Source organism: Neofelis nebulosa, chromosome 10 (genome assembly GCF_028018385.1).
Source record: "Neofelis nebulosa isolate mNeoNeb1 chromosome 10, mNeoNeb1.pri, whole genome shotgun sequence".
In the NCBI taxonomy this organism is placed as follows: domain Eukaryota; kingdom Metazoa; phylum Chordata; class Mammalia; order Carnivora; family Felidae; genus Neofelis; species Neofelis nebulosa.
In genome coordinates, this window is record NC_080791.1 from 25765201 (window position 1) to 25792418 (window position 27218).

General features: G+C 35.9%; 1 protein-coding gene across 6 annotated transcripts in view; it reads right to left on the bottom strand.

Annotated features, from left to right (window-relative positions):
- Positions 1-27218, bottom strand: part of ARHGAP32 (Rho GTPase activating protein 32) — a 300175-nt gene that overhangs the window by 13652 nt on the left and 259305 nt on the right. For all 6 annotated transcript variants that reach the window (XM_058687307.1, XM_058687308.1, XM_058687303.1 and 3 more), the window contains 7 exons: positions 19834-19936; positions 17869-18013; positions 17369-17451; positions 9138-9245; positions 8729-8874; positions 7923-8118; positions 1364-1509 (listed from right to left, as the gene is read on the bottom strand). In XM_058687307.1, the coding sequence (XP_058543290.1) occupies positions 1364-1509; positions 7923-8118; positions 8729-8874; positions 9138-9245; positions 17369-17451; positions 17869-18013; positions 19834-19936 (927 nt within the window). The remainder of the gene's footprint in view (positions 1-1363; positions 1510-7922; positions 8119-8728; positions 8875-9137; positions 9246-17368; positions 17452-17868; positions 18014-19833; positions 19937-27218) is intronic.

Consider the following 27218-nt stretch of genomic DNA (forward strand, 5'->3'; position numbering starts at 1 on the left):
TCCCTAATCATTTAATGAGAACTGAAAATGATCTTTGCTCCTTTTTTTCTCATCCTTCACAACCCTTTGGTCACTCAGCCTTGTAGATTCCGCTTCCTAAATATCTCAAATCTACTTCCCACTTCTACTGTCACTGCTTACTCCAGACACTCACTGTTTGTTTCTTGGTTGTACAATTGTAACTGTCTCCTAATTATGTCCAGTCTCCAGTCTTCTTCTCTCCCCATATACTCCTTATACTGCTGCTGAAGTCATCTTTCTTCAATGCAAGTGTGATCGTGTTACATTATTAAAGCCACTTGATAACCCCCAAAGGAATGGAAGACAAAACCAAAACTCTGACAAGCACACAAGGCCCCTAGGGACCAAAACCTCTTTTTGTACCATAATGTACCCAGCCAAGTTCCCTGCTCCACATATGAGCACACACCTTACTCTCATTTCCTGAAATACCTTTCTCAGCCTCTTGGTGATCACATGAATTGCTACTTATCTTTCAAAAAACCAAGTCAAAGGGTGTATTTCTGACCACTAGTCCCTTTCCCTATACAAATTGGCATGTCCTACCATAAATACTTCACACAAACATCTACCTCAACTGCTATGATTCTGAATGAAACTTATCTTCTTACACATATGATTTCCCAAGTAAGTCTCCGAAGGTAGGGGCAGTATCTTAATTTTCTTTTTATCTGAGAGGCTGCTATCAATATATCAAGTATATGCTTACTTAGTACATGATGGCAAACCGAATGATGAATTAAATGAACTGAACGTTGTATTTCTAACATTCAAGCACTACTATCCTTCCTAGATTCAGAAGCTGTCAATGTCAGCAGATGATGGATTTTAAACTATTGTTACGAGTAGTATTTTCAACAACAGTAAGCGATTTCTTTAATATAATAAGATACTCTCATCAATGAATTACCCAGGAAAAAGATAGATTCCTTGGTTGTAAGAGTTATAAACTTAAAAGGCATGCTGAAACATGGTTTTATCACATTTTAAATCTATATAAATGTACATGAATAAACTTAACACCACGGCAGTTATTTTGTATGAACAGCAATATACAAAACTATGTTATGAGTATGTTGTGAATTTTAACCACATTCTCACTCTATATAATCTACACAGTTCCCACAAGAAACTGGGTACTTCTACATGTTTATGTATGTGTCTGCACATAAAAGAAGACAATTCAGGGGTAGCACCACAACCGTGGACACACCATACAGAAACACAGTATAACTATACACTGACTACAGACCCAGAGGGTGCCACGGGACGGGCAGTGCGGAGCGGCCGTGTGGGCTGCTGTCCCGGCAGCAGAGTACAGGAAGGGCAGGAGAGCACCAACCTTTCAGAGCCATGGCTTTCATCTCAGAAGGCTCACTCTCATTCCGCTGCAACTTCCGCTTAGAAACAGATGATGATTTCCCCAAGTTGAAAAAGGAACGCCAGCTGCCCACGGGAGATTTTTTCATTTTATTTTGAGGCCTCCTCCTGTAAGAGAGAAAATAACCTGTGTTAAGATATCCCAGGGGCTATCCTTACTTACAGGAAATGTACAAATGATGGAAAGAACCAAAGAGCCTAGAGAGGCACAGCTGAAAACATACACATACATATGTGTATGTGCACCTAAACTGTGCAGCTAAAGCATGAAATGGAAATAAAATGTATAGATTTGTTTTTTATTTTGGAGAGAGAGAGAGAAAGAGAGAGAGAGAGAGAGAGGGAGAGGGAGACAGAGAGGGGGAGACAGAGAGAGAGAGGGAGAGAGAGACCACAAGTCAGGGGTAGGGGCAGAGGGGGAGAGAGAGAGACTCTCAAGCAGGCTCCACTCTAGTGCAAAGCCTGATGTGGGGCTTGATCCCACAACCCTAAGATCACGACCTAAGCCGAAATCAAGAGCTAGACACTTAACTGACTGAGCCAACCAGGTGCCCCTCGATTTTAATATTAGTAACTAGTCACAAAGGTAATTTTTATACAGGTTTTTCTATTTAGATCTAACCTCACAGTAAGTGAAATAAGTTGAGAATAAGAAATATTTGGAAGTAGGAATTATTAAAACTCTAAAAATAAAAGAGTTAAGAAAATTATTTTAGATGTAAGTAAATAGAATTCAACCAAAAAGAGGGGCGCCTGGGTGGCTCAGTTGGTTAAGTGTCCAACTTCGGCTCAGGTCATGATTTCATGGCTCATGAGTTTGAGCCCCGCATCGGGCTCTGTGCTGACTACTCAGAGCCTAGAGCCTGGTTTAGATTCTGTGTCTCCCTCTCTCTCTGCGCCCCTCCCCCCACTTATGTTCTGTCTCACTCTTCTCCCTCTCTCTCAAAAATAAATAAACATTTTTTAAAAATTAGAAAAAAAAATACACCAAAAAGAAAAGTATTACAAATGATAACTAGCATATATTGAATGGCAGGCACTGTGCTAACTGCCTTATATGTAATAGCTCATCTAAATTAAAAATAACCATATGAGGAAGGTACTAATATTCTCACTGTAAGGCTGAGGAAACTATGACACTAATTTTAAGTAACTTCCTTAATGCTATAAAACTAGTAAATAATGGAGGCAGGGTTGGAACCCAGTATCTACTCTCTTGACTACTATTCTAGAAAGAAATGTTTGAAGAAATTATGGAAAATGCTGGTAGGCATCTTTTTTTTTTTTCTTCCCTCCTTCAGTCTTGCTGGCCCAGCACTGGCAGGAGCCAGTTCTGACACTATCCATCTACCTTGCTAACACTATGCCCAGTATTCCCTTCAGACTAGTCCCACCCAACTCACCTGTTCCTGCTGGCACTCCTCCAAAGTGGCTCCTGCCGCACCTAGCAGGCAGCCTTGGTCAGGATGGGGCCCATCCAAATCCAAAGCAATTCCTGCCCCAGGGAGGGAGGGAGCCACCCTGGCCACCAGCACACCGGCAGTAGCTACAGAGGCCTCTTAACCAGCTGCACCAAAGGTCGGCCCCTCACTAAGCATTCCCACAGCAGCTACAGCCAGGCCTCTCAGACTACCACACTGAAGTCCAGCTGTGCCCACCACTGTGCCCACAGTGGTCATGGCTGGTCACTGTAGGCAGCTGGACTGAGGGCCAGCCCCGGCCACCAGCACATCCACAGCAGTCCCCACCCACTCACAACAGCAGAGCACACACAACCCACAGAGGGGACACCCCAGGAGCACCTGGTTCTGGTGACCAGGAGGGACTGCAATACTGGGCTCCACAAGACGCCTTCTAATAACGCTTAGGACCTTAACGTAAGGACCTTACCTTAGGACCAGGAGACAGAGCTGACTACCCAATACAGAGAAAGAAAAATGAGGAGACAGAGAAATATGTTCCAAATGGGGTAACAGGACAAAACCTCAGAAAAAGAACTAAACAAAACAGAGATAAGTAATCTACCTAATAAACAATGCAAAGTAATGGTCACAGATGCTCACTGGACTTTGAAGAAGAGTGGATGAAGTCAGTGAGAACTGCAACAAAGAGATAAAAAATTGAAAAGAGAACCAAAAATGCTGAAAAAACAAAATAACTGAAATGAAAAATACGCTCGAGGGGATCAACAGCAGATCAGAGGACGCAGAAGAATGGATCAGCAATTTGGAAGACAGGGAGGCAGAAACCACATAAGCTGAACAGCAAAAAGAAAAAAATTTTTAAAATGATAGTAGGCAAAAGGGCCTCTAGAAAACATCAAGCATCTTAACATTTGCATTATGGGGGTCCCAAAAGGAGAAAAGCAGGGGGGCAGAAAACGTATTTGAAGAAGTAATAGCTGAAAACTTCCCTAACGCAGGGAATAAAACACACATCCAGGTCCAGGAGGCACAACAGCCTCCCAGAAGATGAACCCAAGGTGGTCCGCACAAAGCCACATAATAGTTAAAATAGGAAAAATTAAAGATAAGGAGAGAATCTTAAAAGCAGCAACAGAAAAACAAATAGTTACATACAAGGGAAACCCCATAAGGCTATCAGCTGATTTTTTAGCAGACATTTTTCAGGCCAGAAAGAAGTGAAATGACATATTCAGAGTGCTGAAAGGAAAAAATCTACAGCCAAGAACACTCTACCTGACAAGGCTCATTCAGAAGAGATAGACTTTCCCAGACAAACAAAAGTTAAAGAAGTTCCCCACAAAACTAGCCATACAAGAAATGATACAAAGACTTTTTTTTTAAGTAGAAAAGGCCATAACTAGAACAGAAATGATTAAAGGAAAAAATTTCACAGGTAAAAGCAAACATAAAGATCAATCATTTATAAAGCTAGTGTGAAGGTTGAAAGAAAAAAGTAGCAAAATCAAGTATACTCAAAAAATTAGTTAAGAGACTCACAAATAGAAAGATGTAAAATATGATGTCATATACATAAAATGTAGAGGAAGGAGTAAAAATGTGGTGTTTTAACTTAAGTGACCATCCACTCAATATAAACTGCTATATACATAGGGTATTATATATGAACCTCAAACCTACAAACCAAGATCCCATAATAGATGAACACACACAAAAGAGAAAGGAATCCAAGCACAACATTGAAGAGTCATTAAATCACAAGGAAAGAGAGCAAGAGAAAAAGAAAGAAACAAAGAACTAAGAAAATAACCAGAAAACAATGAACAAAATGGCAATAAGTACCACCTACCAATAACTGCTTTAAACGTAAATAGACTAAATGCTCCAGTCAAAAGACAAAGGGTTATTGAATGGATAAAAAAAAAAAAAAAAAAAAAAGATCTATTTGTGTGCTGCCTACAAGACAGTCACTTCACATGTTACAACAAACAGACGGAAAGTGAAAAAAATGGAGAAAGATATCCCATGCAAATGGAAGTGAAAAAAAAAAGTTGGGGTAGCAAAATTTACATAAAAAAACATACTTTAAAACAAAGACTGTAACAGGAGACAAAGAGGGCATTCCATAATAATAAAGGAATCAATCCAACTCAGACCTATAACAATTGTAAGTATCTATGCAACCAACACAAAAGTACCTAAATACACAAAGCAAATATTAATAAACATAAAGGGAGAAAATGACAGTAATACAATAACAGTCATGGACTTCTAACACTCTACTTACATTAATGAATAGATCCATCCAGACAGAAAATAAAAAACTACCTATCCTTCTCCAACTATTCCAAACAAATAAATGAGGAAATGTTTCCAAATCTATTCTACAAGGCCAGCACTACCATAAAACCAGGTGAAGACACTGCAAAAAAAAAAAAAAAAAGAAAATCATAGACCAATATCCCTGATGACCACAGAAGCAAAAATCCTCAACAAAATATTAGCAAATTGAGTTCAACAACACATTAAAAGGATCAATGAGCAAGATAAAGTGAGATTTATTTCAGCAATGAGAGGATGACTCAGCTGCAAATCAATCAAGATAGACCACATTAACAAAATGAAGAATAAAAATCACATGCACATCTCAACAGATGCACCAAAAACATGTGACAAAACTCAACATCTGTTCATGATAATAACTCTCAAGAAAGTGGGTTTGGAGGGAACATATATCATCATAACAAAGGCCATACACAGCAAACCCACAGATAACATCACACTTGATGGTGAAAAGCTGAAAGTTTCTCCTGTAAGATCAGGAACAAGACAAGGATGCACTTACCACTTTTATTCAACACAGTACTGGAAGTGCTAGCTATAAGCACTCACACAAGAAGGAAAGGAAAGGAAGGGGAAAAGGAAGGAAAGGAAGAAGGAGAGAAAGAGAGAAAGAAAGAAGAGAGAAAGAGAGAGAGAGAAAAAAAGAGAAAAAGAAAGAGAAAGAGAGAGAGAGAGAAATACAGACAGACAGGAGAGGCAGGCAGGCATCCAAATTGGCAAGGAAGAAGTAAAACTGTCATTGTTTGCAGATGAAATGATACCATACATAGAAAACCCTAGATTCCACCAAAAAACTAGTAGAACTAATGAATGAATTCAGGAAGTTGCAGATACAAAATTAATATACAGAAATCTTCAGCTGTTTTTTTTTTACATTAGTAACAAACTGGCAGAAAAATAAATTTAAAAAAAAACATCAAAAAGATGGTTGCATCAAAAAGAATAGAATGCCTAGGAATAAATTTACCAAGGACGTGAAACACCTATACTTTGGAAATTATAAGATGTTAGTGAAAAAAATTAAAGATGACACCAACAAATGAGAAGACACACCATGCTTATGATTGGAAGAATTAATGCTGTTAAAATGTGTATACTACCTAAAGCAAACTACAGATTTAACATAATCCCGATCAAAATACCAATAGTATTCATCACACAAGAACAAAAAAAAAATCCTAAACTTTGTAAGGAACCACAAAAGACCCTGATCAGCCACAGCAATCTTGAGGAAGAACAGAGCTGGAGGTATCACAGTCCCTGATATCAAAATTGTACGGTATACTGGCACCAAAAGCAACACACAGTTCAAGAGGACAGCAGACAGCCCAGAAAGAAATTTATGCATATACAGTCAATTCATCCATGACAAAGGTGGCAAGAAGCACAATGGAGAAATGACAGTCTCTTCAACAAATGGTGCTGGGAAAACTGGACAACTACATGTGAAAGACTGTAACTAGACCATTTTCTATCACCACACACAAAAATAAACTCAAAATAGATTAAAGATCTAAATGTATGGCCTGAAGCCATAAAACTCCTAGAAGAAAATATAGGCAGTTATCTCCTGGACATCAGCCTGAACAGTACTTTTCTGAGTATTTCCTCAGGCAAGGGCGTCAACAGCAAAAATAAGCAGTTGAGACCACATCAAACTTAAAAACTTGGTCAGTGAAGGAAACCATCAACAAGACAAAAAGATAACCTACTAAATGGGAGAAGATATTTGCAAATGATATATCCAATAAGGCATTAACATTCAAAATATATTTCAAAATCCTACAACTCAACACCCAAAAGACAATCCAATTAAAAAATAGGCAGAGGACCTGAAAAGACCTTTCCCTCCAAAAGACATCCAGATGGCCAACAGACACTTGAAAAGATGCTCAACATCACTCATCACCAGAGAAATGCAAATCAAAAGCACAGTGAGATACAACCTCATACCAGTCAGAATGGCGAGTGTCAAAAAGAGAAGAAATGACCAGTGTTGGCAAGGCAGTGGAGAAAAGGGACCCCTCATTGCACTGCTGGTGGGAATATAAATTAGTGCAGCCATTACGGGAAATGGTATGAGGGTTCCTCAAAAAATTAAAAATAGAAGCACCATATGATCTAGTAATTCCACCTCTGGATACTTACCCAAAGAAAACAAAAACACTAATTTGAAAGACATGTGCACTCTTAGGTTTACTGCAGCATTATTTATAATAGCCAAGATGTGGAAGCAGCCCAAGTGTCCATCAAGGGATGAATGCATAAAGAAGATGCGGTGTGTACACACACACACACACACACACTCACACACACACACAGAGGAATATTATGCATTCATCTCTTCATGCTGGTTGGGAGGTCACACTATGAGAAGTTCTGCCTATTCTAAACTTAATGTCAAACAAGTCATTATCCATCCATTATTTCCTGAGTAATCTGTTCCAATCCAGTTTATGTCTAAATAAGTATCTCAGAGAGAAAATCAAACCCTACATAGTAGAAGTGTATTACTTTTCCTAACAGTTCACCGTCTATGATTAGCTTTCATCTTCTTTAAAATGACATGATGTTGTCATGCTTTTTGAGAATCATTTGTGTCATTCCCTATGAAATATCATCTGTAATCAAATGAATGGGTTTTTCTGGGACTAGCTCAACATCAATACAATAATACTAAAATACAAAAGTTAAAAAAAGAAGAACATTTGGCCATGAAAATCACATTATTAAAGAGGATTCAATGAATTTTACCTTTCAAGTGGAAACTCAATTATGGTATGAAACTTTCCCTGAAGCGCAGCGGGTCCTTCTCCTACTTCAATATATTTATTTTCAGTCACAATTGGAGAAGTGACCTGAGCTTGCGTTCGTGCCTGGGCTTCCTCCAATGTCAGCAGCTTGGTGGATGGAGAGGAAACCAGCAGGGACTTGGGTCTCGACAGAGAAGCTTTGGAAAGAAAGAAAAGCAATGAAAAGAGTAAAGATTTTTGGCATAGATAAAAAAATATAAATATGTGTGAGTGTCTGTACATCAGTCTCCATCTATCTACCTATCTGTGTTGTTTTAAATTTTCTTCATTAAGTTTTTTAAATGGCAAAAATAATAGGGCATTCTAATGAATGAGGAAAAGAAGGTGACATAGCAGGTTGTTAACAATGACATATAAATATATATAAATATAGATATTTTAATTCCTTAAATAATTTAACTGTTTTCCTTTCTGAAAAGATACCAAGCAAGACTGGGTATCAGTGAGATCTCTTTGGTTTTGGAAAAAATTGTTCTTTTGCTGCTCCATAGCATATCTTTATATACATCAATAAATGACATATTTTTTAATGTGTCATGAACTTACATAATAGGTCTAATATGTAGTACTCACTAAGTACACATAAAATAACTATTAAGCTATGCATTTTGAGAAGTGGACATAAATTAGCTGCTTTCTACCAAAGACAGATTTATTATTACACTGAGATAAGAAATGCAGTTTTCCATCCCTTTATAAGAACAGATACATGTTCCTTGTAGTAAACAAAATCCGTGTGAGCCGTACCTGCTCCATCCTGAATGACAGCACTGATTTTCCCACTGAAGAGGACGTCTACGTGATTCAGGATGAATTCAACCACCACAGACTGAATCCTCACTTCCATAAAAGCTGCTGTCCCACTGAAGCAGGCAGATTCTATCTGTTTCGATCTGGGGGGTAACCAACATTACCATCAGAGAACACCAAAGATAGCAGTCTCAAAGAGCATTATTTTTTTTAAATGTGTAAACCACAGAGGAAGAAAGCATACTTTTAGCACCTTGGTTAAGCTCCACTTGCCTCTTTTAAGGAGGTGCTCATAAGAACAGCACATGGGTTTTACTTTTAAAAACTGTCCTCATGGAACACTGAAGGAACACTTTCATTTAAGATGACAAATTCTACGTAAGGTCATAAGTCAAATGCATCTTACCTTAGCAGGTTTGGAGCCCAAACAATTGCTAGGTTTTTTGCATGCATATTTGTGATGGAACAATAGTCAGCTAGAAGAGACAAGTGTCTCATCAGGAACTCCAGCGTTCTGGAAAATGCAATAGAACGTATTAACAAAAAGAAACAGTATGCAGCAGTTTAGAGACTGAAAGTGCTAATTAATTTTTAAGATTTCAATAGAAAAATAGAAAAAGAAACCATACAAACTCCAGCAAATTTTTTTGTTGCTGTTTAGGTTTGAATATTATTATTACCACAGAAATGTCAGAAGAATATTATGAATTACATACTCTGCATACAGTAATCACATCTACAGAATTCTAAGAAAACAGTGTAAGGCAGATGCAGTAAGAAATGAACGTTTCTGACAGGACTGGTTCTAAAAAACAGTCTTAGTTTTTAAAAGTCTTTAGGAGGGGCGCCTGCGTGGCTCTGTCAGTTAAGCGTCCAACTTCACCTCAGGTCATGATCTCACTCCTCGTGGGTTCCAGCCCAGAGTTGGGCTCTGTGCTGACAGCTCAGAGTCTGGAACCTGCTTTAGACTCAGTGTTTCTCTCCCTCCCCCGGTCACACTCTGTCTCTCTCTCTTGCTCTCAAAAATACATATTTTTAAAAAATAAAAAAATGAATGAATGAATGAAAATCTTTAGGAATATTTGCTCCTGGCTGTCAGACATCTAGTTTCTTTTTTTTTTCAATATATGAAATTTATTGTCAAATTGGTTTCCATACAACACCCAGTGCTCATCCCAAAAGGTGTCCTCCTCAATATCAGACATCTAGTTTCAAGGACACCAGTGAAGTAAGTCCTCCATAAAAGCTAATTTCTCAACACATGATATCATGAACTTATGATATTCTACTTGTAACAGACACGCTAACAGGAGAGGACTTAAACTTTTCTTTTATAAAACAAAACAGTATTACACAAGCCTAAACAGTTAAAAGAAGAATTGCAGTGGGCACCAAGGACAGAGAATATTTGAATAAAAAATGTGCTTTTAGAAGAGAAAGCCTATTCCAAATCCTAATATCCTGGGTTATCTTATTTGCTTTACTTAAACAATTCTATGTATATATAGAGAGATTAAAATAACAGGGCAGAACAGTTTTGGAAAGAAAACATGATCAGCTTAGATGCAAGTGAGATCAGATAAACACACAGAGGTATTACCTACATTTCTCAAAGTGCCCCTACCTACAGTGTAGAGGGATTGAAGCCATTAAAGACAATAAATAGGAGACAGAAGTTTAAGACTGTTGTATGAAACAGTAATGAAAGTTAAACTGTGGTTGGCATATGAGCCCAAGAGACCAATGTGAATCTGAGAAGAAAGAGGCTAGCAGCTAGAAGCACTGTTGAAGATTTTCTTTCTTTCTTTCTTTTCTTTCTTTCTTTCTTTCTTTCTTTCTTTCTTTCTTTCTTTCTTTCTTTCTTTCTTTCTTTCTTTCTGTTTTATTTATTTATTTTGAGATAGAGAGTGTGAGAGAGTGAATAGGGGAGGGGCAGAGAGAGAGAGAGAGAGATACAGAGAAAGACAGAGAATCCCAAGCAGGTTCCTTGCTGTCAGCGCAGAGACCCATGCGGGGCTTGAACTCAGGAACCATGAGATCATCATCTGAGTCGAAATCAAGAGTCAGCCGAGTTCAACCGACTGAGCCACCCAGGAGCCCTGAACATGCTTCTACAGGGATCTCATCAAGTTCCCCTAATAGCCCTACCCAGCACAGTGTTGCCACTCCCCACTTTATGGAGGAGAGAGCCAAGGTGTGCCCAGGTTACAAAGACAAGAAGTGCTTGTCTCAAATCAAGGTCAGCATGGCTCCAAAGTCCCTGCTCCTTCAACCGCAGGTGGAACTTTCGTTCCCTCCTAACATTCTTAAGTAGGAAAGGCAGACACACAGACAGAAGTGGGGCTGGTCTGGAGACCATGTACAGGTGGGAAGCTTGAGAAATGTGTTCAGAAAACATGTAAAATCTTACAATTTTGGGTGGTGGGTAGATGAAGGAAGGGAAATATTAAAGTACTTCACAAATATACTTTATAGGAAATGCAAATCAAAACAACCAAAGATCCCATTTTATTCACATATCTAATTGTAAAAATGTTTTTAAAAGCTAATGGAGAATTTTAGTCAGCAGTGCCATGAGGTGAGTGAGCACTGTCGTATTCAGCAGAGCACACACTGCATAAATCTTCACAGCTTAGAAATTTTGGCATATCGGGAAGAAAATTTTAGTGCCCTTTGATTTCCAAGAATTCCACTGTCAGGTCTTTATCCAAAAAAAAAAAAAATCTAGATTTTCACAAAGATTCATGTAAATGGGTGGTCCTCACAGTAATGTTCAAAATTGGGGGGAAAAATTCCACCAAGGAATGCAAACTGGTGTAGCCACTGTGGAACTGTATGGAGGTTCCTCAAAAAGTTAAAAATACAACTACCTTACAATCCAATAATCAAACTACTGGATATTGACCCTAAAATACAAAACACAAATTCAAAGGGATACATGCACCCCTATGTTTATTGAAGCATTATGTATAATAGCCAAATTATGGAAGCAGCACAAGTATCCATCTGTAGATGAATGGATAAACAAGATGTGGTATGTATATATATAGACACACACACACACAAGAATATTATTCATCCATTAGAAAGAATGAAATCTTGTCATTTGGAACAATACAGATGTAGCTAGAGAGTATAACGCTAAGCAAAATAAGTCAGAAAGACAAATACCATGATTTCACTCAAATGTGGAATTTATAAAACAAAATAAACAAGTGAAGGAAAAAAAAAAAAACAACAACAGAGAGAAACAAACCAAGAAAGAGGGTCTTAACTATGGAGAACTAACTGATGGTTACTAGAGAGGTGGGTGGGGGGATGAGTGAAATAGGTGATGGGGACTGAAGAGTACACTTATCACAACAAGCACTGAGTAAGTGGGTACAGAATTGTTGAATTGCTATATTGTACACCTGAAACTAATATAACACTGTATGCCTAACTATACTGGAATTAAACTAAAAACTTAAAAACACCATAAAACATATCAAATAAGTAAATTAGGGAAAAGGTTAAATAACATAAGAGAACACTATCAAAAATCATGTTTTTCAAGAATTTAAGGAATTAGGAAATGTGAATGTTAAAATCTTAAAAAGTCTGGATGGAGAGAAATACATAACAGGAGATTAACACTCAAATTATGTAGAGGATGCTAGAATATAAAAACACATTAGATAGCAGGAGATCTATCACAAGGAATTATATATTATATAGAATGGGAAATATGTATATAGTAAAAAATATATGTAAAACATGTGGGCATGCATTGTAGGTAATATATATTAGGAATAAAGAAAATAATATTAGGATATACATTCTATATATGTATACATATATCAGCAAGCTATAAAATACATGGTGCATAAAATATATAATATATATATTCAATATATATTATTGAACATTTACTATTAGCAAGGTTCTATTCTGAGAATACAGTGATAAACAAGACAGAATTCACGGCCTCAAGGAACTTGTGTTTATAAAACAAACAATACATATATATCCATATAAATATATATAGATATATATTCTATACAGATATATGGTACAATACATGTACAATATATAATATATAGCAGGTAAAAGTATATAATGTTCAACAGGGAAGATTAAATAACTAAGGGAGCTACATATGTAATTAGTAAGGGAAATATCTATATTGTTGAAAAATATCTATATCTGTATAATAAAGGAAAATATATACTGTGTAGGAAAAATATGAATATAGTTAGAGGAGATAAACATAATATATAAAAGTTATAGATGAATATATATTGTAAGCTTTACCTAAAGCCAATTTTAAGTGTTTTTGTAAAGTTTATGCAAGGTTATTTTAATTCATAATGAAGTTAAATGGTATAAACACTTTATTTAAACATGATTTAAAAAATAATTTGTTTCTTGCTTCTACAGAAGATACATATGTATGTGAGTGCATATACACACATACACACATTATAGATAAAACATAAAAAAGCAAATGCATAGATATACATAATAACAATAAGGGTAATTAACTCATATAAATAGCACTTATGTAACAGGCCTTGTCCTAAGTTCTATTCCTTTAATATTCATAATAATCCTACTAGAAAAGTACTATTATTGTCTATTTTAGACACAATGAAAGTGAGCCTAAGAGGCAAAGGAACTTGCCCAAGGTCACAAGGTCACATAGCTAATATAGGTAGTTTGGCTTCAAAGTCCCTACATTATAATGAGACATTATATATAACAGGTGACATAAATGTACTACACAACAGGGGATAAATATGTAGGGGATATAAATAAAACTTATGTTGGGAGATTTATTTATATAAAATATAAAAAATAAAAAATATAGGAGGCATACATACTTTACCAGATGAGAAATATATACATATATACTGTCTATTATATATATTTATATGGATATATATACAGTATTGCCTATTCTATACATAGCCCCTCTAAAACTTCAGTTCCTTGAGGTAATGAATTCTATCTTGTTTATCACTGTATTCTAAGAATAGCACCTTGCCAATAGTGTTTAATTATATTAAATATATGTTTTATATATTTTATGTACCATATATTTTAGTTTGCTGACATAATTATTCACATATACCATATATACAGTATATATACATACATATATTAGTATGTACACATATATATGCTAGACATGCTGTATATATACTATACTAATATATGTATACATGTGTATACAGTATATATGTATACATACATAAAATATATATACACATATACTATATCTCATATATATGTATACATATATACATATATACACACACAAATACACACTGTCCATATATATTACTGATGTTCTCTTAATTCACCCACAGTATTAACCAGTACTCTCGATTCCCTCTGCAAAATGTACAGATTGGTGTCTACAGCACTATTAAGTTTTTTTGTTTAATAGTTTCTTTCCCTGCACCACTTTCACTAAATATCATTTAAACTGTAAGCTTACCTAAAGCCAATCATAAGTGTTTCTATAACTGTTCATGGCAGATTATTTTAAATCATAATGAAGTTAAATGCTATCACACTTATAAAACATGATTTTTTAAAAAAGAATTTTTGTTTCTTGCTTCCATAAATCTGTTGAATATTTTGCAGTCTTGATAAGGGTAAGCTGCCAAATGAGGAAGGAACAAATACTGTGACAAGCAGAGAACAATTTAAAACAAAACAAAACCTATAATTACCAGTAATATTCTCCTAGAGAGCAGAGATTATTTCCATGAGATAAGAACAGGATGCTGTAAAGTAGAACAAAAAAGGGCAGGAGGAAGGTACAGGGGAAGGACAGAAGGAAGGAAGAAAGTTTAGTTTGTTCCTGGAAATAACTTTCTTGTAAATCAAGAGATGGAGGAAATCCATATGTGGAAACTGACAAAGGAAGGTGAAAAAATGAAAGAGTTAGTTCAAGAGCTACAATAAACCCAGAAAGAGAATAAAGAAAAGGGATGGGATTTCAACTGCAATGAGAACCATCAAGGAAATAATAACTAGAAAATTTCCCAGAAGTTTCCAGATGGAGAAAGCCTACCAAGTGTCCACAGCAAAGAATGAAAAAGAACCCACTCCAAGATGGGTCAATGTGAAAACTGAACACTAGGTAGGTTCTAAATTCAAAAGCATCCAGAAAGGATACAAACAAAACAAAATATGTCATATGGCTGCAGCATTTTTGCTTAGATGACAATGGTGTGATACCATCAAAATTATGGGGAAAAATTATTTACAGGCTAACATTCTATAGTCAACTACCAATCAAATACAAGAGTAGAATAGGAGCATCTTCATATAAAAGTCTCAACACATTTACCTCCCGTTCGACTTTCCTGGAGAAGCTTCCAAAGATGTCTACTACAAAGCAGGGAGTAAAAACAAGGGAGATGACAACAAGAGATCCTGCAGGAGGCAATGAATAGAACTTCCAAAATGAGGGTTAAGAGTTCACAGTGTTGCACATCTAGAGAGCAAACAGCCTGGACTGAGGTACTGAGTAGTGGGGCATAAGGCTCCAGCAGGGATATTTTCACGGGACCAAAAAAAAAAAACACCAAACACGTTGCCTGATAAGTCTGAACACACTGACAGAACATTTATAGTCCTGTGAAAGAGTTTCAGGGATAAACTAGTGATGAACAGAAACTTAGCAAGCCAAAAATGGGCATCTGCTACACACACACACACACACACACACACACACACACACACAGTTATTCCAGAAAGGAAATAAAGTCTAGTACCTATTATGTGCAGTCATGAATAACAGTTACATGGTTGTAACACTACAATATAGACAGTGAATACTGGTTTAACTCCAAATGCTGACATAACCAGACTCTGAACATGAAAGAAGGGGAAGTGTGAGTTTGTGTGGTACTGGGGTGGGGGTGATAAGAGAGCTAAATTTTATTCACCACAAAAGGAAGGTAAAAATAATTATCTAAAAATGAAAAATCAAGAAATAAGAGCATACGCATGCTATTCAGAAATAGAGAACAAGGAGAAATTAGGAAGGGGGGTTGTGGAGCATTTTTCATTTTACAGTGAAAAATAGTCATCTGTACACACCATTTGACTTTTTAAAACCATGTACATATATATTATGTTGATCTTTTTTTTTAATTTAGAGAAAAAAGATACATTTATATGGTACCTCCTATAAAACAAAGTCAAGAAGTCTTGGCCTAATTCTAATCATCTGTCTTGCTGTGTTTTACATTAAAAAAAAATACTCAGGGCCAGACTCATTCGCACATTGGATCTCATTATAACATCAAAAAAATCCTCTTAAGAAGGGATTATTAGTATTCTTTTCACACACATGGGTATTAGTGCTTGGGAGAGGTCACATAGGAAGTGATGAACATGCAAATAAAAACTCCCATCTATCAAAGCTAATATTCATTATATTGCACTAGGTTTCTTTTTCTGGCAAGTACAAAAAAAAAAAAGTTGTCTTCCTCCTTAAATATTCTTCAATAACTGTGTATTATCAGATTTGTCTCCTCAGCTTTCTTTTTCAGGGTTGAAGACCTCATTTCTTGACCTTCTTTCACAAAAGCTCTTTTGTGTTGTTGGGGTTTTTTTTCACTCTTCAATGGGTTGTTAAGAACCTCTAATTCCCTCACATTCTTCTTAACACAGGCTACGTTAACAGGACAATGAGTCAGGGCCAAGTTACCTTCTGGCTCTTGATTATCATGATTTACAACTATAGTGCTGACTAAAAAAATATGCTAATTTTTAATGTTGATTAAAAATTTTAGTGTTGAGTGCCAAATTTAGTGCTGAGTTTTCAAATACATATATGACCAATGTGATTCTTAAAAAAAAGTATTAAATTAGTTAATTCGTGTATTACTAAAACATCTACTGCATTTACTTTTTGTCAATGACTGAAATTTAAAAATTTTACCTTTTGCTTTTTTGCATATTATCACCTATGGTTCATACTGTTTTCTTTCTCTCACTAAATGGCAGTCATCTTTAATTTTATTCTGGTCTTCTCTGATATGACCAAAACTATTTCTTAGAGTCAAACTAACATACAAATTAAATTGGGTCTTAAAAAGTAGCAATGGCAACAAAAATAATAAACAAGAACAAGACCTAAAACAAAACACAGGTTTATAGATCATCTGAGAGTCTCCTGAGGAGGAATTCTGAGACCCCTGTTACGTTTTGTGGTTCTATGTAGCTTGGACACCTTTTGAAAAAGGTAAGAGGGTTGGAAGTAAACAGGCACTCAGCACTGTATCCTACTTTGGATTCAAGCAATCACAAGTATTCACACTTGTGATCATACACCAGTATTTCTCAGGGTATCAAAAGACAAAAAACAAAACAACCCCCCCCCCAAAACAGGTTTAGTCAACTATCAATCTGTTCATTTATTTTTGTTCATTAATTCAACTTTTATTAAGTGCCTACTGGATGCCAAGCACTGTGCCAGGCCTTGGGATACACAGACAAACATAAATGTATGAACAAACATCAGTTTAAACAGAACTCCATGGAAGTTTTAGTAGTTAGAAAACCAAAGAAAAACACCACTCTTCGCATCAACTGACTTGTACTCTTGGGTGATATCAACAACACGTCATTTACCTGTAGTGAGGAGGGGGCAGTTGTTGGATGACGTCATGAATTTTGATCAGCCTTTCTTCATCTGTTGCTGCTGAAACAGCATCCTGCAACAATCACAATGAGAAACAGACCAGTAGGCTTTGTTGGTAGAAACTTAAGCTATTCACTTACAATTCAGTTCTCACTCTACTGAACAAGGAACTATATAGTATCAAGAAAGTAAACTTTGTTTCCATACTGTATGGACATTGAAATCTATTAAAGGATAATTTTTTAAAACTTTATGGTAACCAATTTGAGGATGATAAGATTAGTGGGCCAAAGTCAGAAACTAAATGTATGCACATGTGAAAACAGTGAAGACTATGGACTAGCTATCAATAACAGTTTTCTGTTTTCTTTGAAGGAGGTATTTTAGTCACAGAACTATTTCTTACATGACCAAACCAATCTTTGCACATTTGACATAAAATCACAGCACAACTCCAAAGAGAACTTGATTAGCAGTGACTTGTACTCACAGAAAATTTCTCATACAGCTGGTAGGTGAGCAGAGGGTTTGGGAGCTCTCGAAAATACAGCTTACAGAGGGAGCCCACGGAATGGATGTCTTGAACATAAGGTTCTTTAGTCAGGTCGGGGACATGTTCAGAGTCAAATTCATGGCTAACAAACGAGAGACAAAATACAATTATTTTATTGATGGAAAAGCAAATATAGGACTTAAAACAGAAAGCATAGTTAATGTTTTATTCAAGTGATTGTATTTTATGTAGGTTATGTTTGGACTTCAGCAGTAACTGGATGTCTGATCATAAGAGAAGTGTTTTTCTAAGTGGAAATTATGGGCATAGCTCTAATATTACAAAGGACAACAACCTCTGAAACATATATGGATGAGCAGCTCTTAACACACAGATCTGAAAACAGAACTCCCAATTTCCAGTGCTTTGAATATCTAATATTTTGGCAATTCTGGACAGTAGGGCTGAATGGCAGCTGGTCCATGAACAACGCTGTACAGAAATCCCTCAGGAGTATATAGTTCAGGAATACTTTATTGAAGGAGGATAAGGAAGCCAGAACAATATAAAGCAATTTCTAGCTAATTGAATTTGAATAGCCAGTAAGATCTATAGTGTAAAGTGAGTGAAATGTAAGTTGTGCTTAGAATACTAAGGCAAGTTAGGCTCACTCTCCAGGAGGTTAATTAATATTAATCGACAGGCATGGGACTACTTATCAACCTAGAGGATTAGTGTATGTGGACAATGGATCTGCTCCATCTGACACTGAAGACTGAAACTATCTTCAGTACAAGAATCAGTTTAAGTACTTTACAAACGTGTATTCCTGAAAATAGAGAGGAGCTCTGTGGTCAATTGGAATATTAAAATCTGTGTAGAATAATGGCAATCACTGTGCAGCACAGTGAAAAATGAAGGATAAGAGCACATTAAGAACAGACTAGAATCTAAGAGATTAAGAGAAAATAAAATTTATATTGCTGGTATAACAGATACCACTATTTTTGTCTCTGAGAAGATAATGAGAGAGGACGTAGAATACATAACTTGGATATGTGCTACAAAACTAGTGTTAAAGGGGATTAGAGGAAGTTTCACCACAGAAATGCAAACAATTATAATAGAACATTATGGAAAACTGTATGCCAACAAAGTGGACAACATGGAAGAAATGGGTAAATTCCTAGAAACATATAAACTACCCAAACTGAAACAGGAAGAAACAGAAAACTTGAACAGATTGATAACCAGCAAAGAAATAGAATCAGTCATCAAAAACCTCCCAACAAACAAAAGTCCAGGGCCTGATGGCTTCCCAGGGGAATTCTACCAAACATTTAAAGAAGAGTTAATACCAATCTTTTCAATACATTCCAAAAAAAACAGAAAGGAAGGAAAACTTCTAAACTCATTCTATGAAGCCAGAACTACTCTGAGAGCAAAACCAAATAAGGACTCCACTAAAAAACAGAACTATAGGCCAATATCTCTGATGAACATGGATGCAAAAATTCTCAATACTAGCAAACCAAATCCAACAGCTCACTGAAAGAATCATTCACCACGATCGAGTGTGATTGATTCCTGGGCTGCAAGAGTGGTTCAACAGAAGAAGTTTCACTCGTCAGTTTTAATTAAGAAGAATAATTCTAGTACAATGGAAATTGTCGTCTCATTTTTTTCATGGATGCAAACTTTGAAATTTGCTCAAATCTCCAAATATAGAAATGAGACAAAATATAAAATTGAAGAGATTAAGGAGACATGGTTTTCTGATAGAACAAATGAAGAAATGGCATTTAGGAAAACATTTACAAAAATCAATATGGATATTATTTCCCACTTCATCCAGACTATATTACTGAAAGTTATGGTCATCAATGTGCCTTAATTTGGAAATAATTTAATTTTAAGAAATTACAAAAGGAACGAAAAAGAAAATGCCAAATAAGTTTTTACCGTAGTCTCTGGATATTAGAGGCAACGCCAGAGAGACGATATATTCCATCCACAATGCCATATCTCTCAATGAATGCTGTACAGCTTTGAAGAACCTGGGGGACTAAAGAGAGGATTTTAAAAACAGAGATTAAATTGGGAGTATTCTGTCAAAACAAAGTTGACAAAAAATCAGAATGTCCTAGTTTTCATAAGCAAAAAAAAAAAAAATCTGTAAATTAAAATTATAAGGGGCAGAGATTAGTCTACTACAAAAATTGATGAAGACACGTTTACTTATTTTCACATGTAAACTAGACAACTGGTACCTGAATATCAAGACCAGCTCTCTCCCATTACATTTAAGTGTTAACAGTAAGTGAAAGAATTCATATATTAGGATAGTTACATGTAAGTGTAATGGTAAGTAAAAGAATTCATGTTCCCAGGAGAGTTGTAACAGTTTTGCTGAACTTCACACATAGAAAATGGATATAACAAAGCTAATGCTTATCCCAACATTAGGCAATTATCATTGCCTGTAAGTGTTCCAATCTCCTACTTAAAAAAAATTTCTTTTTACATTTGAGAGATAGAGAGAGACAGAGCACAAGTGGGGGAGGGGCAGAGAGAGAAGGAGACACAAAACTGGAAGCAGGCTCCAGGCTCTGAGCTGTCAGCACAGAGCCTGATGTGGGGTTTGAACTCACAAACTGTGAGATCATGACCTGAGCCGAAGTCGGCCGCTTAACCCACTGAGCCACCCAGGCGCCCCCCAGTTTCCCACTTTTAAAAGTTTCTTTCATCTGGGGCACCTGGGTGGCTCAGTTGGGTAAGAATCTGACTCTTGATTTTGGCTCAGGTCATGAATGATCTAATGGCTTATGAGTTTGAGCCCCACATCAGCTTCTGTGCCGACAGTACGGAGCCTGCTTGGTATTCTCTCTCTGCCCCTTCCCTGCTCTCTCTCTCTAAATAAATAAAAATAAACTTTAAAAAATAAAAAAAATAAAAGTTTCTCTCATCTTTTCATAGTTAATGCTAATTCTGAATTTTATCCAATAAACAAAACACCAACATAAGGCAAAGGTCAACGTGACTTCAGGTAGAAGGAATTTTTTAATTTCCTGCCTGTCTTTACATTAAAATTGCTGATGTTTCAACTTAATATTATCAGTTAATCATAAAGGACACTGTAGCAATAAGCAAAAAAAAAAAAAAAAAAAAAAAAAAGAAGGGGTACTCTCTCTGGTTACCTCACTAAAGACCTGATACAAACTGACAGCTAGTCCAGGCCTATAGTCTAGAAAAGACCATTCAAAGTACATAATTTAAAAGTTTTTATACTCATTCAAAAATGTACAGTAGCTGAAATTTGAACTTTGTCTTAATGTCTTAATTGTCTTACTGAAGACTGATGAATTTACAGGCTTTAGCATAACAATGTTCATTTGATAGTGTTAGTTAAAAGAATCCATGAAAGGAAGGTTGGGAGAGCATTATTTGGTCTGCAAAAAACTGCTATACAAAGGATGAAACATTCAGATTGGCAAATGAAACAACTGAGATATTTTAATTAGGTAACTATAGCTAATGTATTTTCATTTACTGTATATAACATTATTATAAGACCTTTTTAAAAATTTTTTAATGTTTATTTACATTTGAGATAGAGACAGAGCATGAGCAGGGGAGAGGCAGAGAGAGAGAGACACACACAGAGAATCTGAAGCAGGGTCCAGGCTCTGAGCTGTCAGCACAGAGCCCGATGCGAGGCTTGAACCCACAAACTGTGAGATGATGACATGAGCCAAAGTCGGAAGCTTAACCAAGTGAGCTACCCAGGTGCCCCTATATCAGACTTTTCATTGGTTCTCCTGCCTTTTTTTGTCCTTCCTGCATTCCATCTTTTAAATTCTACCAGATCCTAAAATTTAATTTAAAATTTAAACTCTTTAGCTTTGAATAATTTTTTAAAGCAGCTATATTATTGAGCATGTAATAAGTGCCAAGCTAAGTTTTTTTTACAATAGATGCCTCAATTAGTTCTCACAAAAATCCATAGGAAAAGCTCTGTCACTATATTGAGAGGAAACTGAGTCTTACAGACATGAAGTTTTACCCAAGGGCAAACAGGAAACAACGGACGAAATGAGATTCTAATTTAAACAGTCCAAGTACAAAGCCAATTTTTAACTAAGGCAAAATACTGCCTAGAACATACGGTCCCCTCCATGGTTTGCACTTACATTATTGATTTCACAACTCTAGGCCAACTCAAGTGTCTCCTCTTTTGCCACACAAAGCAGCCATTTTATACGTCCCCCAATTTCCTAGTAGAGAAAAACCAATTTCCTCTTCTGGGATTCTCTCTTGGTACTATCATCTTCTTATAGAAAACTCTCGGCTGTTGTTGAAAACACAACTGAACTTTCACTCTTTTTTTTAATTTTTTTTAAAAATTTTTTTTTTCAACGTTTTTTAATTTATTTTTGGGACAGAGAGAGACAGAGCATGAACGGGGGAGGGGCAGAGAGAGAGGGAGACACAGAATCGGAAACAGGCTCCAGGCTCCGAGCCATCAGCCCAGAGCCTGACGCGGGGCTCGAACTCACGGACCGTGAGATCGTGACCTGGCTGAAGTCGGACGCTTAACCGACTGCGCCACCCAGGCGCCCCTGAACTTTCACTCTTAAGCAAGCCTTCTTTGAATATCCCAAGGAGAGCTAGCTGCACTATGTTCTAGGTGCCCAAAGAACTATGTCATTTTGAAATATTTGCTTGTTTACACAACTATTACCCTTTATTAGTCAAGCTCTTAAGGAGCAAAAAGCATGTTTCATCTGTCTTTGTATATTCAAAGTCTGTGTCTGGAAACAACATACAAATTTAGCAAATGAGTTAATCTATAACTGCCCTTGTGAGCCTGAGAAAGTCATATGATCAAGTCAGCAGAGCAGGGCCATCTTAGTTTCCATAAGAAACTGTATTCATTTTCAACTGTATGCTTTCTATCATCTTAGTAACAAGAAAAATATCTTTACGAACTGGAGTTCTAGTACTAATACTGCTCCATCAGTGATAATCTCAATACCTTACTTAGGTTTCTATCCTTACAAACGAGAAGTAAAATAATAAACTGGGACCTGGAAAATTTCTACCACCTACTTCAAAGGAAATATATTTAGAGATTATTGGGATAACTAAAATAATTACTTAAAGAAAGGAAGGAAAACAAAGCTGTAATTTTTTTTCTTAAAAGACACTTCTCATTATGCATTCTCCAAATTAGCATGCTAACTGACCCAGGTACTCAAAGCCCTTCAGAACACAGGGTTTTATTTGTGTACTATCAGGCTCTCTTAGGATGCATTATAGAATTTTCATAAAAATAAGCTACCATCTCTTAAAAAGTATAGATTACTTTCTTGGGACTCTCACAACCATGTGATAGTAGATGCATACTTGCTTATATTCTTCTAAATAAGTAGCCAAACTTTGGAAAAACTCAGGAAAGAAAGGTCTTTCCCTGATAATATATGGCTGAGGCTCCACAGATATAATACATCATGGAAAACATCTGAACTGTTTAACATTTTATGTTCCGTAGGCAAAAAGACTGAGTGTTCCCAAAACAATCACATAGTGGGGCTTCATAAATAAAATTACATAACTGAACAGTGCTATTACTTAGAATTTTAAGAGAGATGAATGAGAAAGTTATTTAAAATAGGTAGTAAAATGAAAGAGAAAAGCATAAACTTTGATTTTAAAGAAGACAGTAGAAACAAGAACAGGGTCAGAAGATAAAAAGAGAAAAGATCTGGTTTCTCTTTTCACTAACATATAAGAAAGCGATATGGGAACCCGTTACATTATTAGAAGAAATCCTAGTTTTAAAAAAGGCATCTTAATAACCATCTTTTCCCCCAACACCATCTAACAAACCAGCAAAGTGCACATTAAACAATGACCCAGTCAAAACGTAGCATTAGAAAACCTCCACAGTGGTTCTACCAAAAGAGGGCAGGACTTGAAGAATTATTCCCACACTCTCCAACAGCATTCTTCTGATCCATTTTTATTTAGTATTTTTAGTAGTTTTGATGTCATCATGACAATATAATAAGTACATGTCTAAATTAAAACTGATGACATTTAAGATTAGAACCACAGCTAAAAGAAGTGTGTGGTAAGTAAGTAGGACACGGACTGGTCTTTGATTTTTCTTGACAGCTGTGGTTTCGTGTCTCTTCTCTTCATTCACTCACTCACTCGCTCATTCACCAACCATTTATTACAACCCTTCTATATGCCAGGCATCAAGCACACATTCTGTGATACAGATGAAAGAGTCAAATTCCACTCTCTGAGGGGTGGCTTCTAGGCCAGGAGGACACTGCTACAGCCTTACTTGTTAGAACGTGTGTCATCGTTTTTGGTTATGAAAATAGGATTATCAAAAGGGAGTACTTTCATGGGTTATTTGGCCTTGTTATTCCCCCCCCCCCCCCGCCCCAGTGTGCTCTGATTATAAGATCTCTGTATATTTACAATAGTGTTTCTGGGTTTTTTTTGTTTTTAAGCCTCTTGCTCAGGGACACCTGGGTTGCTCAGTGGGTTGAGTGTCCGACTCTTAATTTGGGTTCAGGTCATGATCTCACGGTTTCTGAGAATGAGCCCCATGTCAGGCTCTGCACTGATTCTCTCTTCTCTCTGCCTCCCCACCAAGCCACCAAAGTAAATAAATAAATGTTAAACAAAAAAGCCTCTGCCTCAAACACAGAAATGTGCTCAGGCAACAGCTTCCTCATCCTGAGTTTTAAAATTTTTGTATTTTGTAGCAACTCTAATTTTTTTTGTAGAAAACCAAGTTTTCTACAAAGTTCTCACTTTTTTTGCAATTTCATTTCAAATCTCATTTTTAAGGAAATTTGGTTTCAAGTACGTGCAGTAAACAACACAAATCCTGTAAAAAAAAAAAAAACCCATGACACCTGAAAACTTTGTTCCACTAGAATAAATTTATCATAGTTTAGGGAATGTATGAACACTCTAGTTATTAAATCTGTTATTTTTCAGAAAGAAATGATATATTGGTACCTGTCTTCTTCTATCATACTTACTAAGAATGGAAACACACCTGAAACTTCTAAGTACAACTAAAATGTGCTGAATTGATGTGTGAAAGCTAAAAAGCATGGCAAACCAAACGAGAAAACATTCCTCATATTAATATCACATCCAAGCAGGGTTGAAAAAAATGAGACACAAAAGAAATAAAAATTAAAAAGAGATAAAAAAGAAAAAAGAAATATAACAAAAAACTTTTGACTCCATAATTAAGGATGCCTATGTAAATGACAAATTACCCACAAAAAAAGTACTATATGAGATTTAAAAAGAAATCAGTTCTTTAGAGAACTGTGATATAATCTTTAAGCAACTCAATTACAAGCATTGTGTTTTGTGGTAGCTGAAATGCTGTAAGATCATTCTGAGTGAATCCTGGTACTAAAGGATTTTTTTTAATGCCTTGTCAGGTTCCTACAAGATTTCTTACAACACTTTGTATGGAAGAAACAGGTCAGGTTTGTCACTTTCTCCAACAGGGAGGTGTTCAAAAGTTTAGAAAGTGTTAACAGCATAATCTTTCTATAAAGTTAATTATTCATTAGGAATACAGTTGAGAGAATGAATCACTTAGCAAAACAGTACTCCAAAATGAGCTTTCTTATTAGAAAATCTGGTACAAAATCTATTTTATATAGAATAAGAACACTATTTTACAGTCCAAACTAAAACAGAATAAATATGAGGAAGAATGATTATACACATTTTAAATTATATCTACCTAGCCATCCATATTTATATCTGTCTTCTCACAATTATGTATATACTATATATCATTCTTCCTTGTGATTATTCCTTTTGACTTGAAAATACTATTATATATACTCAATTCTATCTTTTAATTTAGACTTTAAAATAATCGTTCTCTCCTATACAAATACACACATGATTGTAGTTATAGACTATGTACAGTATATATGAAGTCTCAAAATCCTAAAAAGCTTCTTTTTAATGTTTATTTTTGAGAGAAAGACAGTGAGTGGGGGAGGGACAGAGAGAGAGACAGAATGAGAGAGAGAGAGAGAGAGAGAGAGAGAGAGAGAGAGAGAGAGAGAATATCTAAAGTAGGCTCCAGGCTCTGAGCTGTCAGCACAGAGCTGAACATGGGGCTTGAATTTATGAACCAGAGATTATGACCTGAGCTGAAGTTGGATGCTTAATCACATGAGCTACTCAGGTGTCCCTCAAAATCTTAAAAAGCTTTAATTCCTCCACATTTATTAAATAAAAGACAAACTAATAAACTATTTTACTATTAAAAACCATCTTCTTTCCAAAAATTTTACTTACTACATTTCAAAGTTTTCCCTTTTCTGGTTAGCCCTTATTTGAACATTCAAATGCATATACTTCATATGGATACTTATTCTTCATTTTCCACTATCCCTGATCAAACAGGAAGTAACTTTAGTATGTTAACTACAATATACCTTACCTCAGTCTTCAAGGTTTCTGCCTTTTAAATTTCACCAAATTACCATTACATTCTAATGGTACAAATTAATTTTTGCTTCTCTAATCATTTGAATACAGACTTTTCCTCTGGACAGGCCTTTAGCGGAGTTTTCTCTTCTCAGGTTATTAATTTCATTTCTAATACTCTTCTAGTGCTTTTTTCTTCTTCTTTAATTGAAAAAAGGACAACTAAGAAAAAAGTTACGAAGATATTCCTATCTACATCGAATACTGTACCATAATTGTATTCAATTTTACATCACCTAAATATACATACTTTCAAAAGGGTGTATATAGAACATTTTTCAAATTTCTACATTATATTCAAACTACAATTTCAATAGCCTCATAATTTATAGAATAATTTCCCTAAAAGTTGAGGATTCAATTTTTTTGATCTTATATCTAATGCTATAATGAATATTTTTGCTCCTATTGAAATGCAACTTTAGTATAAATCCCTAAGGAAAACTGCTACATAAAAGGAACACTATAAAGTCTCTTGCTATAAAGTGCCAAAATGTTTTTCAAAAAAGCAGTAATTCACAGTAATTCACAAATTTCCCTTATTGGTAAAAATCACTGCTATTTTTAATAGCACTGAATATCATATTTTATTTTTCTTCAACTTTTTTTTTTATTTATTTATTTTTGGGACAGAGAGACAGAGCATGAACGGGGGAGGGGCAGAGAGAGAGGGAGACACAGAATCGGAAACAGGCTCCAGGCTCCGAGCCATCAGCCCAGAGCCCGACGCGGGGCTCGAACTCACGGACCGCGAGATCGTGACCTGGCTGAAGTCGGACGCTTAACCGACT